At 41.6% G+C, this 17,193-nt stretch overlaps 1 protein-coding gene across 1 annotated transcript; it reads left to right on the top strand.

The window, feature by feature from the left end:
• Positions 1-1,305: 1,305 nt before the first annotated feature.
• setd6 (SET domain containing 6, protein lysine methyltransferase) lies at positions 1,306-14,703 on the top strand. Its single transcript, XM_059992498.1, has 9 exons — positions 1,306-1,457; positions 3,336-3,425; positions 5,447-5,591; positions 7,702-7,843; positions 8,311-8,505; positions 12,844-12,973; positions 13,073-13,253; positions 13,346-13,488; positions 14,240-14,703. Exons 1-9 carry the CDS (start codon positions 1,431-1,433, stop codon positions 14,546-14,548), a joined length of 1,362 nt encoding a protein of 453 aa, XP_059848481.1. The 5' UTR covers positions 1,306-1,430; the 3' UTR covers positions 14,549-14,703.
• The last annotated feature ends 2,490 nt before the right edge of the window (positions 14,704-17,193 follow it).

The raw sequence follows: 17,193 nt of genomic DNA, 5'->3' as shown, positions 1-17,193 counted from the left end.
AGAGTACTGACATGGATTGAAAATTGGCTGGCTGACAGGAAACAAAGAGTAGTGATTAACGGGTCCCTTTCAGAATGGCAGGCTGTGACCAGTGGGGTACCGCAAGGTTCGGTGCTGGGTCCACAGCTGTTTACAATATACATTAATGATTTAGATGAAGGGATTAAAAGTAACTTTAGCAAATTTGCTGATGACACAAAAGGGTGGCAGTGTGAAATGTCAGGAAGATGTTATGAGAATGCAGGGTGACTTGGACAGGTTGGGTGAATGGGCAAATGTATGGCAAATGCAGTTTAATGTGGATAAATGTGAGATTATCCACTTTGGTGGCAAGAACAGGAAGGCAGATTACTATCTAAATGGAGTCAAATTAGGAAAAGGGAAAGTACAACGAGATCTCGGTGTTCTTGTACATCAGTCAATGAAAGCAAGCATGCAGGTACAGCAGGCAGTGAAGAAAGCTAATGGCATGCTAGCTTTTATAACAAGAGGAATTGAGTATAGGAGTAAAGAGGTCCTTCTGCAGCTGTACAGGGCCCTTGTGAGACCCCCACCTGGAGTATTGTGTGCCGTTTTGGTCTCCAAATTTGAGGAAGGACATTCTTGCTATTGAGGGAGTGCAGTGTAGGTTCACAAGGTTAATTCCCGGAATGGCAGGACTGTTATATGTTGAAAGATTGGGCTTGTATACACTGGAATTTAGAAGGATGAGAGGGGATCTGATTGAAACATATAAGATTATTAAGGGATTGGACAAACTGGAGGCAGGAAGCATGTTATCGCTGATGGGTGAGTCCAGAACTAGAGGCCACAGTTTAAGAATAAGGGGTAGGCCATTTAGAACAGATATGCGGAAAAACTTTTTCACCTAGAGTGTGGTGGATATGTGGAATGCTCTGCCCTAGAAGGCAGTGGAGGCCAAGTCTCTGGATGCATTCAAGAGAGAGTTAGATAGAACTCATAGATAGTGGGGTCAAGGGATATGGGGAGAGGGAAGGAGCGGGGTACTGATTGTGTATGATCAGCCATGATCACAGTGAATGGCGGTGCTGGCTAGAAGGGCCAAATGGCCTACTCCTGCACCTACTGTCTATTGTCTATTTGCCCTGGGTCCCCTCCTCCTTCCCTTTCTCCCTCGGTCCACTCTCCTCACCTCTCCCACCCGCCTGCTTTCACCCAATACCTTCCTGCTCAGTCCTGAAGAAGGATCTCGGCCCAAAACACCGAATGTTCGTCCATGTTTACAGATGCTGCCTGATCTGCTGTCCCTCCAGCAGTTTGTATGAGTTGCTTTCATCTTGCGAGCGAGTCGTGCCGCTGTCCCTTTAAGGGGCGGTACCATCCGGAAGTGATCGTGCCGAAGGGGGCGGGACCTGGCTCCCCAAACGGAAGTGATCGGCGCGAGCCGGTTCGGTTGTCACTCTGAGAAGATGGCGTCGGCGGCGAAGAGGCCGAAGGTGGGTGCGGATCCCAGGGGGCAAGAGGGAGGGAGGGAGGGTATCGGTAGACCGCAGTCCGTCCGGGGTGTCTCGTCACCCTGATGGAAGCAGCGGGCCCCTCGGTCTCTCGTGCCTCCGCCCCAGGGTCGGCGACGTTCAGGGGTTAATTGTACTGTCGAAGTAGGTACGCAGAATTCAATCCTGAAATTTGTCTTACCCAGATTACCATAAAATATAGAAAACCATAGAAGTAGTTGAAAGAAAGACATCAAGAAAAATCGCGACCCTAGTCCCTCCCCCCGCCCCGTCAGTCCACCAACAGAAAGAGCGGGCGAGAACATGAGAAAAACATAGCAGTGAAAGAGGCCAATCCGTCAATCACAGTTTTGGTAACATCCCCGGCAGTTTCGGGACCCAAGGACCTCACATCCAACACAGAACGAGGCCCTTCCGCCCAGTAACTCTGCTGCTCACCACCCACCCATTTAGACCATACGAGGGAACCGAACATGCTGTTTCATCATGGCTGATACGATTTACCTCTCAGCCCCTTGCCTTCTCCCCGTACCCCTTCATGCCCTGACCAATCAATACCAACCTCTGCCTTAAATATGCATAAAGACTTTGGCCTTCATAGCTGCTTGTGGCAAAGAATTCCACAGATTCACTGCCATCTGCCTAAAGAGATTCCTCATCATCCCTGTTCTAAAAGGACACCCCTCTATTCTGAAGCTGTGTCCTCTGGTCTTAGACTCCCCCAACATAGGAAATTCCTCTCTACATCCACTTTATCAAGATCTTTCATCATTGGAGCAAGTGGGGGATGATAGGTGACCTGTCAGGGGTGTATAAATAAGATGATGAGAGGCATTGATTGTGTTGATAGGCATTTTCCCAGGACTGAAATGGATAACATGAGAGGGCACAGTTTTAAGGTGTTTGGAAGTGGGTACAGAGGAGATATCAGGGGTAAGTTTTTTACGCAGAGAGTGGTGTGAGCGTGGAATGAGCTGCTGGCGACGGTGGTGGAGGCATGTATAATAGGGTCTTTTAAGAGATTTTTAGAAAAATAGAGGGCAATGGGTAACCCTAGGTAGTTTCTAAAGTAAGTACATGTTCAACACAGCATTGTGGGCTGAAGGGCCTGTATTGTGCTGTAGATTTTCTATGTTTTCTATCATTCAATAGGTTTTAATTAAGTCACTCTTTATTCTTCTGAATTCTAGTGAATACACAGGCCCAGAGCCATCAAACGCTCTTCATGTGACAAACCATTCATTCCTGGAACCTTTTTTGTGAACCTCCTTTGAACCCTCTCCAGTTTCACCAATTTACAGTAATCCCACACTTTAACTGCCCTCTCCCATTCCATTCAACACCCGTCAGATTCAAACCTCATCCACAGACTGGCAGCATGTTACATTAGTCTTTGGGATGTAGCTGGAAACTGGAGCTCCTGGGGAGAATCCATGTGCTCACAACAAGAACCAAATTTCACACAGACATCACCCAGGATTAAGATTCTCTGGTGCTGTGAGGTGGAGACTCTAGCTTGGAGCTGATGTGGTTCCTTGCCTTAAACAACCATCCCCTTATTCTCAGTCAAGGGTGGCACTCTCCCTGTATCCAGTCTTTCAACCCTCCAGATGGACTCTGTGTCATCTGTGATCTTAAAACCCTGGGCTGCAGCTGCTTTAATCTTGTGTCTATGGGAACCCATGCCATGGCTAGTGTAACCCAGAATGGGGTCAAATTCTGGCTGTTTCTTTTAAACTGGGGGTTGTTGAGGTCAGACTTCCATGGGATTGGTTACCTCGTCACTGGGCAGGAGCCGAGAAGTAATAGCTGCTGGACCAGGAACCATTCTGAGGCTGTGATCTTTGATGTTTATTGCAGGTGGAGGCTGCAGTGGGCCAAGGTACTGAAGAAGTGCTGAGCCAGTTCCTGACCTGGTGCAGGCAGTCAGGGCTGGAGCTCAGCCCCAAGGTGAGCTGGCCGTCTTTACTTTGTTGGAAAATTTACAAAGTATAGATAAGCAGGACTTCAGCAACTGGGGTGTTTCCAGTTGCTCATTCATCCTTGCAACACTTCGGACTAGGTACTTGCTTGCTGGGGACTCTGGGGAGGGCGGCATTTTGTACAGCCAACTGACAAGGTTTCCTCCCCACTCCTTCCCCAAGCAAATACTTTATTCATAAAATAATGCAATTGGCCAGTGCCAGTCATTTCACTGACTCTGCTAAACTTCATTTACAAAGTTCACTTGTGTGTCCAATTCTGGTCACCAAGTTACAGGAAGGAGGGGAGTAGTGACAGAGAGTGCAGAAGAGATTTGCTGGGCTGTTATGCAGAATGGAGGGTGTTTTTACAGGGAGATTGGATGGGCTAGCTTTAGTAGGTTTACAACATTATGAGGGGCATAGATAGGATATATAGTCTTTTCTCCAGGGTAGGAGAGTAAATGTAGTAGACACAGGTTTCAGGTGAGAGGGGAGGAATTTAAAGGAGATCTGAGGGGTAAGTTTCTCATACAGACAGTGATGAATATTTAAAATAAGCTGTTGAGATGGTGATGGAGGCAGATAGAATTACAATGTCCAAAAGATATTTGGTTAGTACGAATAGTTTAGAGGAATATGAGCCTGAAGTGGCAAATGGACCAGTGTGGGGGCAGCATAGATGAGGTGGGCTGAAGGGCCTGTTAGTGTGCTGTATGTACCTGAAGTGAAGTGCTTGAAAATTTTTTATACAGAGCCCAGGCTGAATTGATTGGCAGTGTTGGCCTTAAGTTGGACAGTTGTTGATTGGGCTGATTACACATGAAGATGGAACAAGCTTCACAAAAGTACATATATGTCATTGTAAATGCACCTGTCAGATAGATAAACACACAAAGGAACAGCAAGCTTGGGGTCTCAGGATAAGAACGAGATGAATTTGTTCTCTCAGCCTCTCAATCTTTAACATTCTTTATTCTGGAGAGCTGTGTCTGTTGAAATTAATTTTTGAAACAAAGGAGCTGAGACCAGTGGTCACATCTGCCCCAGTGTTGGAATTAGCTGGAGAGTCTCTCTGGCCAAGTAAATTTGTGTATTTATGATGCAGGTGTTATAAAAGAGATGGAAATAGACTTTTATTTGGTTCAGTACGATACTGAGGTGCATTTGGTCTGGTTTGGTTTCAGTTGATTAGTCCTTAGACCCGAGGGAAGGGGAGCTGGGGGGACTTTGCGGTTCTAACTGTCATTCGGTTAGAATGGCACTCCTGTTTTTGTGGATGTTTACGAAGAAAAAGAATTTCAGGATGTATATTGTATACATTTCTCTGACGTCAAATGTACCTTTGAAACCTTTATATATCAGCACTGCAGCAACTCTCTCTGCTCTTAGAGCATCCCTGCGGCCACCCTCATGATAATTGCTGCTGTTCTTCTTTATGTACCCATCATAATATTGTTTCACATAGAATGCTGGTAATCAGTGTGAACTGTGGTCATTTGGCCCAGTTAATCAGGCTCCTTGAACTATCCCACGCTTCTCCAGAAGACTCTGTGAGCTGATTTTCTCCACACTCCTTCATATTGTGTGCTTAAAAATAACACTTGAAAATGCTCCCAGATCCTCATGTACTGTACAACTGGCCAAGCGTTCTGAATCTGTGACCCTGGATCCAGTTGCAAGAAAAAGTTTGTGAATATTTGGTGGAGGTTATTGCTGCTAAAAGAGGTTCTACCAATTACTGAATACAAGGGTTCACATACTTTTTCCAGCTTGAACTGTGACTGATTTAAAGTGAATTCAATAAAGACATGGAAAGTACAATTGTTCGTGTGTTATGTTTAGGCAGATTGTGTTTGTTTATTATTGTGACTTAGATGAAGATCAGACCACATTTCATGAAGAAAGGTTTACAAACTTTTTCTTGGACTGTACCGACACATTAGATTGGGGTATTGTGATTTGTATTCTGAACCTTTGATTTTTTCTCCTCCCTCTCTCCCTCCTCAGGTACACTTGAGCAAGGGTGGCACTGTGGAGGGTTATGGGCTGGTGGCAAACAATGACATTGAAGAGGGAGAGCTGTTATTTTCTGTTCCCAGGGCAGCACTGCTCAGTCAGCATACCACAGCAATCCAGGATTTACTAAAGAGAGGTATGTCAGCCAGAATCTCTGCTGCTTTAAGTGTCTCACCTTTCATCCCAACCCCACTCATGAACCATGGTTATCCATTGTACCTTGGGCAAGGGAGAAGTAAATTGGGTGGAAATTTGTAAGTAGCACAATCCCAGCTTCTCATGTATACTTCGCCATTCTTGTGGATCCCCGTGATGTCCAGATAGCTCAACTAAACGATGATTGGTAAAATGCTAGTACAAATTCTCTTTTGCCTTTGTTCATGAAGCCAAACCTTTTTAATGGTCTTGATTTATCCTGGCACCCACATCTCCTTTAATATTGTATTGTCTAGATAACGTATATCATCGCTACTAAAAATTGCTTCACACTTCTGCGGATTAAATTGTTGTAGGCTTCTCCTTGGATGGTCCTTTAGCATCAAGGAGAACATGCACCCACGTCAGAGGTGACTGGGACCTAGAGATTTTTCTGTGGGTTGGGTGGGAGGTGCATGAAGGGTGGGTTATTCTTTCTACCTGGTCCAGTGATCCGAGATTCTCCACACCATCCTGAAAGCTCCTGCTCTCCTGACTTTCTGTAGTTGGGGGCTGCTAAGGGTAATTGGGAGATTCTGCGTAGTAGACAGAGTAAGGGATTGGAAGTGGTGTTTCATCTCTTAGAGTATCCTCATTCTTTATCCTTCAGTGTAACTCCTCCCTTTTTCTGCTAATATTTGTTAAACTTTACTCCGGCCATGGTCATTCACGTGATTTTATAAACTCTTAACAATCATTCTTCGATCTCTTGTCTTTGTTATCCAAGCCCTTCAAGATTCCTGTGAATCTTTTCTGTACCTTGTGATGGTGTGCCAATCAGCTGCACAGGGTATTCCGGGTGTGGCCCAACACCTGGACTGAGTGCTTTTGCCAATGAGAGCAGTGATACTACCTTCATTACTGTTTGTCTTATCTGTGTGTCTAAGCATTCCACTGAATAACTTCCATCAAATCAGATTTCCCCACTCTTATTAATAAGTGAACTTTGTTCACATAAATTATCACTCTTGTTTTATTCAAGGTTCAAGTTTATTAAAACATGCACTGAAACAACCAACACACTCCAGTGTGTGCTGGGGGAAGCCCGCAAGTGAGAGCACTAACATAGCAAGCCCATCACAGAACACGAGCAAAACAAGCCCCTTACCTCCCTCCCACCTGTGCACGTAGTTTTTTTCAACCCCAGGGCAGGTCTCCGGCGGTCTCAGAACCAGGCCTGCAGACCACCCCCCACCAATGGATTCACAAAGATTTGCAAAACCCAACCAAGAAAAAAAAATTTGTTCAAGCTGCTGAATTAGGGATGTCTGAAATCCAGTACCCTGGTGAAAAACACCGGCCTTACTGGTAGCAAACAAAACAACTAACTGCTTTATTACTCACGCTATTTCTGGGAAATGATCGCTATAAACAATAGCTTCCCTTTTGAACTGCCAGTGCAACCCAGCATTATTACAGGGTGAACTGGTCTCAAAGGTGCAGGATAGTTGTGGTGGGGCCCAGGCCTGAGAGTGAGGAATGATCCAATGTTTGGCTGTTGCTGGAATGTACTTGGAGCTAATTCTGAGTGGCAGAGTCAAGGTGCTGGGGCCTCAGCTCAAGAGCATGGACTGAGTTAAGTGCTGGGCGAGATTGGAAAGGCCAGGTATGGGCCAAACTGAGATGGCGGGCCCTGGGCCTGAGAGTGTATCAAAGCAGCAGGGCCTGTGTCTGAGAGTAAGGAATGAGCTGATGCTTGGCCAATTCATACACCAGGCCAGGGTGTCAGGGCCAAAGGTGAGGGGATGCTCAACCTTACTCATCTCTGTACTAAACTGACGCTGTCATCTGCACAACTCAGACAGCCTGTAGTGATGACAGGCTTTGTGGCTGTGAACTTCATTTCTGAGTGGTATTTGCTTACTTATTGTTTGCATGATTGGTTCTTTTCTTTGTACATCAGGTGTTTGACAGTGTTTTTTAGTGAGCCCCATTGGGTTGCTTTGTTTTGTGGCTGCCTGTAAGAAGACTGATTGAATAGAGTATCTTTGGGCAGATGAGGTTGTACGTCCTGTGAAGAGCAGTGCTTTAATGGTTGGGTCTATTTTTAGAAGAGGCAGCGTTGGAATGCCGGTCGGGCTGGGTGCCACTCCTGCTTTCCATGATGTTCGAGATCACAAGCAGCAAATCCCACTGGAAGCCTTATTTCTCTCTCTGGCCTGGCTTCAGCACCCTGCACCACCCCATGTTTTGGTAAGGGTTGAGGGGGGTTTTGGTGAGGGTTGAGGGGGGTGGGAAAGCTGATGGCCTTCCACTGGTTACCTTGGTTAAAGAAACCACCTGATGGACAGGTAGTGCAGCCGCCTTCTTTGGCTTTGTGGTAATTCAGGAAAGCATCATGTTTCTGTACAAATATTGTCACCCCCTTGACTTAGTGCAGAGCTATGGTGTGAGCTACTATTGGGCTTGTGTATGGGATTTCTGGAAAATCTGGTGGAATATTGTTGTTTGGGAAAGTTGTACCAGGGATGGAGATAGAAATCTGGATAAAGTGGGAACCCTCTGTAATTTTACTTCCTTTTAACATTCAGTGCTTTGATTCAACATTGAAAACTGTACAAGTGTAGGGACAGGCCCGCCTGTTTCCCAGGGGGTGTTGGTGTCCTTGAGATGAGGACCAGAGGTGTGTAACGTGTGTTGTATTTTATTTGTTTCTACAGGTCTGAGGAGGAGAGGAATATGCTTCTGCTCGGCACAGGTGTGCCACTGGCAGTCGAGAAAGACTTGATGAACATTGAAGAAGAGTACAACAGCATAGTGCTGCCTTTTATGAAATGTCATCCTGACATCTTCGACCCACATGAACACACCCTGGAGCTTTACAAGAAGCTGGTGGCATTTGTTATGGCTTACAGGTGAAGGGCCAGCTGTCACAGTCTCCTGTGTGCTTCAGAGAGGAGACTGCTCTCCAGCCATCCATGCTGAGAACTGTCCCTCACATGTTGGTTAGTTGGTCTGACGTTCATAGCTTAGAAGATAACGAGCAGTCAGTGAGCAAGGCTTTTGATCTCCAGCCAGTCACCAAGGATTAGATAGAAATGCTGGCTTTGCCTTTGATTAAGGAAATGTTCATGCAAAGATTGTGTGTTCAGCTTGGGGATATGTTTTTTAAGAGCTTTAAGCTTTAATCAACTAGCCTGCCAGACTTGCTCAGAGTAAATAGTGGCAACCTGAGCTATGTTTCCCAAGCTCAAAATACTCGCTGCCTAAGGAAGGGCAGCAAACAAGGACTGAGGATCAGAGTGCAGTCTCCATAACTCTTTCTGAAGCTCCAGCCACTGGGATCAGTGCCTTTACTACAATAATAAAAAAAAAACAAATGTAGAAAATATCCAGCAGGTCAAGCAGCATCTGTGAACAGAAAAATAGGTTAATGTTCCTGGTCTCAAGATGTTCTCGGGAAATTCATGGAAGAAATGTGGCAAATGTTCAGGGGATACTTGCGTGGAATTCTGCATAGGTATGTTCCAGTGAGACAGGGAAAGGATGGTAGGGTACAGGAACTGTGGTGTACAAAGGCTGTAATCTAGACAGGAAGAGCTAACGAAAGGTTCAGAAAACAGATCTAGAAGATTATAAGGCTAACAGTAAGGAGCTTAAGAAATTAAGAGAGCCAGAAGGGGCCATCAGAAAGCTTTGGCGGACAGGATTAGGGAAAATCCAAGACATTCTTCCAGTATGTGAAGAGCAAGAGGGTAAGACGTGAGAGAATAGGACTAATCAAGCGAGACAGTGGAAAAGTGTGTATGGAACCGGAGGAGATAGCAGAGGTACTTAATGAGTACTTTGCTTCAGTATTCACTACGGAAAAGGATCTTGGCGATTGTAGGGATGACTTACAGTGCACTGAAAAGCTTGTGCATGTAGATATTAAGAAAGAGGATGTGCTGGAGCTTTTTGGAAAGCATCTGGTTAAGTCACCAGGACCAGACGAGATGTACCCAGGCTACTGTGGGAGGCAAGGGAGGAGATTGCTGAGCCTCTGGCGATGATCTTTGCATCATCTATGGGAACGGGAGAGGTTCCGGAGGATTGGAGGGTTGCGGATTTTGTTCCATTATTCAAGAAAGGAAGTAGAGGTAGCCCAGGAAATTATACACCAGTGAGTCTTACTTCAGTGGTTGGTAAGTTGATGGAGAAGAACCTGAGAGGCAGGATTTATGAACATTCGGAGAGGCATATGATTAGGAATAGTCAGCATGGCTTTGTCAAAGGCAGGTCATGCTTTATGAGCCTGATTGAATTTTTCGAGGATGTGACTAAACACATTGATGAAGGAAGAGCAATAGGTGCAGTGTATATGGTTTTCAGCAAGGCATTTGATAAGGTACCCCATGCAAGGCTTATTGAGAAAGTAAGGAGGTTTTTTATAAAATTCAGGAGGAAAACCATCTTCTCCTGGGGATTTATTACTCTGAAGTGATCCTAAACCCTCCTGAATTTTATAAAAAATTTAAAAGATTTATTAATTCCTCCTGTTATGGAATTAATATACCAAGTGGAAAGAATGCATAAACTCCCACAATCTTTTTTAACAGCGATCATAACTGTATTGCCAAAAAAAGATAGAGATCCTTTAAAACCAACATCATATAGGCCTATTTCTTTGTTGAATACAGATTATAAAATACTAGCAAAAATTTTATCTAATAGAATATCTAAATACCAAAATTAATACATATGGATCAAACAAGTTTTATTAAAAACAGACAATCAATGGATAATATAACCCAGTTACTTAGTATAATTCATTTGACACAAAAAAGAGAGGAAATGAGTGTGGCAGTTGCTTTGGATGCAGAAAAAGCATTTGATAGATTGGAATGGGATTTTTTTATTTAAGGTTTTGGAAAAATATGAGTTAGGAAAATCTTTTATACAATGGATTAAAACTTTAAATACTAATCCTCAAGCTAAAGTAGTTACAAATGGTCAGATTTCAACACCACTTTGCTTAACGAGGTCAACTAGACAAGGCTGCCCATTATCACCTGTTTTATTTGAATTGGCAATAGAACCATTAGTTGAATTAATTAGAACAGATTCAGACATTGGGGGCTTTAGAGTTAATCAAGAAGAATATAAGATTAATTTATTTGCTGATGATGTTTTGATTTATTTAACAAACCCATTGCAATCTTTGCAAAGATTATCTTTTAGATTGGAAGAATATGGGAAAGTATCAGGCTATAAAGTAAATTGGGATAAAAGTGAAATTTTACCCTTTACCAAAGGAAATTATAATCAATGTCGATTAGTAACTCAATTTCGATGGTCAATAAATGGGATAAAATATTTAGGTATTAGAGTTAATAATGATGTAAAAAATTTATATAAACAAAATTATTTGCCATTATTAAAAAAAAGAGGATCTTGATAAATGGATGATGTTACCAATAACATTAATAGGTAGAGTTAATGCTGTAAAATTGAATATATTTCCTAGATTGCAATATTTATTCCAAACTTTACCAATACAATTATCTCAGAAGTTTTTCAAGAACTGATTAAATATGTAAGGAAATTTCTTTGGAAAGGAAAGATGTCAAGAATATCATTGGAAAAATTGACATGTAAATTTGATTTAGGAGGGTTACAACTTCCAAATTTTAAGAATTATTATAAAGCAAATCAACTTAGATTTATTGCATTTTTTTTGATGAAGAAAAACCGGCATGGATTAGAATAGAATTAGTTAAGATAGGAGAAAACATACAAACAGAAGATTTTATATATAAATGGGAATCCAAATGGATACGGGAAAAAAAAGAATCTCCTATATTAAGACACTTGATTGATTTATGGAATAAGGTAAATATGGATGATGAGATAAAGAAATCTTTATTAGCAAAAAGAACTTTAATTCAAAATAGGCTTATTCCTTTTTCAATGGATAATAAACTTTTACATAATTGGTTCCAAAAAGGGATTAAATATATAGGTGATTGTTTTGAAGGAGGTATATTGATGTTGTTTGATCAATTAAAAAATAAATATAAAATATCAAACAACACTCTTTTCTGTTATTTTCAATTAAAGGCTTATTTACAAGAAAAGCTGGGTCAATCAATGTTGATACCAAAACCTAGTGAAATAGAAATATTAATTCAGAAAGGAAAAATTAAAAAAATTACATCTTGTATGTATAATTTGATTCAAAATCAGACAATTAAATCAGGAATTCATAAATCAAGACAAAAATGGGAATCTGATTTGAATGTTAAAATTGATGGAAAAAACTGGTCAAGGTTATGTTCCGAAAGTATGAGAAATACAATAGATGTTCAACTTAGATTAACACAATATAATTTTTTACATCAATTATATATACCACAGAAAATAAATAGATTAAATTCAAATATGTTTGACCAATGTTTTCGATGTAATCAAGAAATTGGTACTTTTTTACATTCTACTTGGTCTTGTTTTAAAATTCAACCATTTTGGATAAATTTAAGACTTTTATTGGAACAAATTACTGGAGTACAACTCCCACATAGTCCACTATTATTTTTATGAGGAGACATTGAAGGGATAATACTGAAACTTAAATTGAATAAGTATCAGAAAAAATTTATGAAAATTGCATTGGCAGTTGCCAAAAAAGTTATCGCAGTTACTTAAATCTGATTTATATTTAACTATAGATCGTTGGAATAATGAAATACATAGTTGTATTCCTCTTGAAAAAATTACGTATAATCTAAGAAATGAATATGATATATTTTTGAAAATTTGGTTCCCATACTTACAAAAGATAGAATTAAATACATAGGTCCTTTGAAGATAAAATTATAAAGTAATTGGGGAAAGTAAAAATAAATATCAAAATTATTTTGAACTCCATGGAGCATATGGGGATCCTCTGATATCCAGGCAATCTTTCTCTTCTTTCCTTTTTTTTCTTTAGATAAGGGCTCAGGGGAGGGGGGAGGGTTAATATTATTTTTCTTACTATTTTATCATCACATTTATTCTTTGTAATTTCTAAAATTTAATAAATATTTTTTTTTAAAAAAGGGAGAAAGTAAGGAGGCATGGGATCCAAGGGGACATTGCTTTGTGGATCCAGAACTGGCTTGCCCATAGAAAGAGTGGTTGTAGGCGGGTCATATTCTGCATGGAGGTCGGTCACCAGTGGATCTGTTCTGGGACCCTTATAGTAGGACTCAGATTGGGCTTTATATCCACAGTTTCCAGGAGCCCTCTGAAGAAGACGATGATGATGATGAAGATGAAACTCCAGACCCTCCCATGATGGTCCCTCTGGCTGACATGTTGAACCACGTGGCCAATCACAATGCCAACTTGGAATTTACACCGGTGAGGAGATAGAGTTGGGTCCATTAGGGAATGAAGGTACTTGGAGTGGATTGTATATGTTCAATATGAGTAATGATATGTTTCTGTGCATGTTCACAGGACTGTTTGAAAATGGTTTCCATCAAGAAGATCAGTGGAGGGGAAGAGATATTTAACACATACGGCCAGCTTGCCAACTGGCAGCTCCTGCACATGTATGGATTTACCGAACCCTATCCTAGCAACACACATGAAGCCCTGGATATCCGAATGCTGACTGTGTACGAGGCTGCCTTGCAAGGTTGGTTGTGAAGCAAAGCATCCAACTCCAGCACGATTTAGGAAACTGCCGTGCAGAAGCGATGTGACTAGATTGTTTGTTTGTGTTTTAAGCTGCAAAGACAGAAGAGGAGAGAAGGTTGCTGGCTGAAAAGTGGGAATTCTTGACTGAGTTGGAAATAGTCCAAGAAGAAGGGGATTTTGTTATCGGGCAGGATGGAGTCCTAACAGAGGAGGAACTTTATAGTACCCTTAAGGTGAGGACTGACTACTGTTAAAGCTGTGTACCTTATGTGGAATTCTGTACATACAGCTGTAATAGTGTAATAACTACATTTTGTAGATACTGTTCCATGTTTGGTATATTTATCTTAGAGATGTTGTGGTGAAAGGACTTGATGTAGATGTTCAGAAGCATGAAGAGTACTAATGGTTTCTCTATTGCTTAAGGAAGAGAGCCCTGAGTAGAGGAAGCAAGGTCAATGGCAAAAGAAGCAGAGGCAAGAAACACTTTTATGTTGGTGTTATATTCTGGAAAGGACAGTCTGACAGGATGATGGCAGCAGATTCAGTAACTTTTACAATTTGGATAGTGTGGTTTTACAGTACCAGTGAATCAGGTTCAATTCCTGCCGCTGCCTGTAAGAAAGTTGTGCTCTCCCTGTGACCGCGTGGGTTTCTTCTGGGTGCTCTGGTTTCCTCCCACAGTCCAAAGGTGTACTAGTTGGAAGATTAATTGATCATTGCAAATTGTACCATGGTTAGGCTAGGATTAAATAGAGCAATTGCCGGGCAGCCTGGCTTGAAGGCTGTATCTCAATAAATAATAAATAAGAAAGATTAAAATGTAGGAGTGGAATTATTTGGATAGGTCTCACAAGGCTGGCACAGAAAGCACCTCATCTGATCTTGTCTTATAAAGGTATAAATTTTGATTAAATAGCGATGTTTCAATTGATCTCTATTGCTAGCTAACATTGGTACTATTCTGTCATCACAAATAACCAGGTTTTGAGTATGTCAGTGGAAGAATTTGAAGAATACAAAGCGAATGATGGGTGGGAGGAGGAGGAGGAAGGTGATACTTCTGGTCTTACCAATTCTGCGATCCCCAGCCTGAAGTCTGACTGGAAGCAACTTCTACACAACACTGTGAGAATGAGGCTAAAATCTTACAGCTCCGGTCTGAAGGAAGAGGAAGCCATATTGGCTGACGTGGAGAAATACCATCAGCTTAGTAAACGGGAACGCGATTCTCTGCAGGTCCGATATGCACAGAAGATGATTTTGCATCGGTTGTTGCAGCTCACAGAGTAATGGTAACAGCAACTGAGGACTAATACCCCGTGAATGCCAAGGTGAAGGATTCAACAGAAAACATTTTTTCCCTGGAAAAATATATTTTGTCACTTTTGTACAAGTTCAAAATAAGAGCTATAAAACCAAATAAACTAGGTAATGTTTGTAATCTCTTTAAGAGTTGGCTTTCTACTCAATACTACTAATTCTGTACCCTTAAGAAGTGGAGCATGTTTTGTGAGGAATTACAAAATGGACTTTTCATTTCTTGAATCCAGTCCCTGTGGCTTTTCACAGTGGAATTGAGTCTGAAATGAAATGTTTTAAATCTCAATCCACTATTTACATTTAATTTTTTAAGCTGAAAATAATTTTCATTCCAAAATTTCATTATCATTTAGAATTCATGAAGTTCAACTTTAGCTTTTATATTTTCCTTAATGATTAATTAAATAGGCAGCTGTAATGAGCAGTAATTACAATGGTGGTTTGGTCAGCAATGCAAGTTACTAAGTGGTCAGATAAGATCTTCCTTCAATATATCAGGTATTAAGATTTTAAATATTGCCTTGAATTTAAGTTAAGTAGTGTTTTTTAAGAGAAGATTAAATGCAAATACAAAGAAAAACCCTTACATTCTGCTGGACTGCAACATCATCTAAGGAGATAATGAAACTCCTCATAATGGCTGGATAGGAAAGGGGAGAGTAACCTGGGAATTTCAATAGATAACAGTCACATCCAATGGGGAAGTAATCACAGTTAGAACAACATGGAGATGGAGATACCAAGTTTTGGCTGAGTCTAATGCATGTAGGAGGACTTGGTGAGGAAAAACACTTCAATGGGAAACATACTAATGCCAAAAATACTTTGGCAGCTTGGTCAAATTGGGGAGTGGAAAGAAATGTTGTAAAAACAGTCAAAGAAAGGGTGAACAGTTTCTTTTTAAATCAACCATGAAGAAGTCCTGAAGGTTGCATTAACTTCCAGGGTTAAAGACTTTGCTCAAGGGCAGCAGCTGGTGGGAGTAGAGAATCTCTTTGGTGTGGTTCATGCCAAAACTGGAAATTTAACATAAACTGCTTGGAATGTGCAGCAAGTCAGACAATATCTGGGGAGTTGTTGGGATGGGGGGTGGGAGAACTAACATTTCAGGTCAGTGACTTTAATCAGAATTCCCTTTGTTCCATTTTCTGGATGTAAACTTTCAACCATCTTGATCACCTAAAGTTTCTTGACCCAAATTTCACAATAAGTTTTAAAAACTTACACACCAGTACAATTATATTGTTCAGCTGGTTTAAGCAGTGAGCCTTGAAGTACACAGGTGTAAGAACAAGAATGCACAAGTACCACAAAAACAAGGTCTGTAGACATTTAGTGTTTGCTCACTCAGTGAACGAAGTGGTAATCCCCATCTAAAGAGACACACCATATTGTGGTAAAATAAGCTTTATAATTGTAGAAACAATGCAGCTGCACAATCCCTTCAGCAACCAATTGCTACAAAGGGGGAAAAAAGTGGTTAAAACAAAAACAAAACTTCAAAACATAGAAACCTGAGTGTTAATGTATTTTAGGAGTAAGGTGTACAATTTTTGGTTATCATGAACAAGATAATATTCTCTCACCTCTATCCATGCATTAACTGGGCTTTTACACTCATGTAAATTGGAAATCAGTTAAAGTATTGGATTGTGGTCAATAGCGAACTGCTTTTTCCTCTTTACATTGTGCTAAGCCTAATGGTTAACTGTAGCATGTGGGAAATCAGGGATACTTAGTGTCCCTGACGACAATGTGTGCAGGAAGTGTGTCACTGCAGCTTCTGGCAGACCGCATTGAGTGTCTGAAGTTGCGAATGGATTCATACTGGAGCATCTGCAATGCTGAGAAAGTCGTGAATAGCACATTCAGAGAGTTGGCCACACCGCAGGTAAAGGCTACACAGGCAGAAAGGGAAGGGATGGCCAGTAGACAGCGTAGCAGTAGGCAGGTAGTACAGGAGACCCCTGGGGTCATCTCCCTCCTAAACAGATATACTGTTTTGGATACTGTTGGGGGAGATGTCTCATCAGGGGAAGGCAGCAACAGCCAAGTTCACTGCACCATGGGTGGCTCTGCGGCACAGGAGGGAAGGAAAAGGAGTGGGAGAGCTATAGTGATAGGGGATTCGATTGTAAGGGGAAGAGATAGGCGTTTCTGCAGCCACAAATGAGACTCCAGGATGGTACGTTGCTTCCCTGGTGCAAGGGTCAAGGATGTCTCTGAGCGGCTGCAGGACATTCTGGAATGGGAGGGTGAACAGCCAGTGGTCGTGGTGCACATAGGTACCAACGATATAGGTAAAAAAAACGGGATGAGGTCTTACAAGGTGAATTTAGGGAGGAGATAAACTAAAAAGCAGGACCACAAAGGTAATAATCTCTGGATTACTACCAGTGCCACATGCTAGTCACAGTAGAAATAGGAGGATATTTCAGATGAATATGTGGCATGAAAAATGGTGCAAGGGGGAGGGATTCAAATTTTTGGGGCATTGGAACCAGTTCCAGGGGAGGTGGGACCGGTATAAACAGGACGGTCTGCACCTGGGCTGGACTGGAACCAATGTCCAATGTTTGCTACTGCTGTTCAGGAGGCTTTAAACTGATATGGCA

The sequence above is a fragment of the Hypanus sabinus genome, chromosome 17 (genome assembly GCF_030144855.1).
Source record: "Hypanus sabinus isolate sHypSab1 chromosome 17, sHypSab1.hap1, whole genome shotgun sequence".
In the NCBI taxonomy this organism is placed as follows: domain Eukaryota; kingdom Metazoa; phylum Chordata; class Chondrichthyes; order Myliobatiformes; family Dasyatidae; genus Hypanus; species Hypanus sabinus.
The sequence above is the reverse complement of the archived record's forward strand: the minus strand, read 5'-3'. Positions and strand labels throughout refer to the sequence as shown.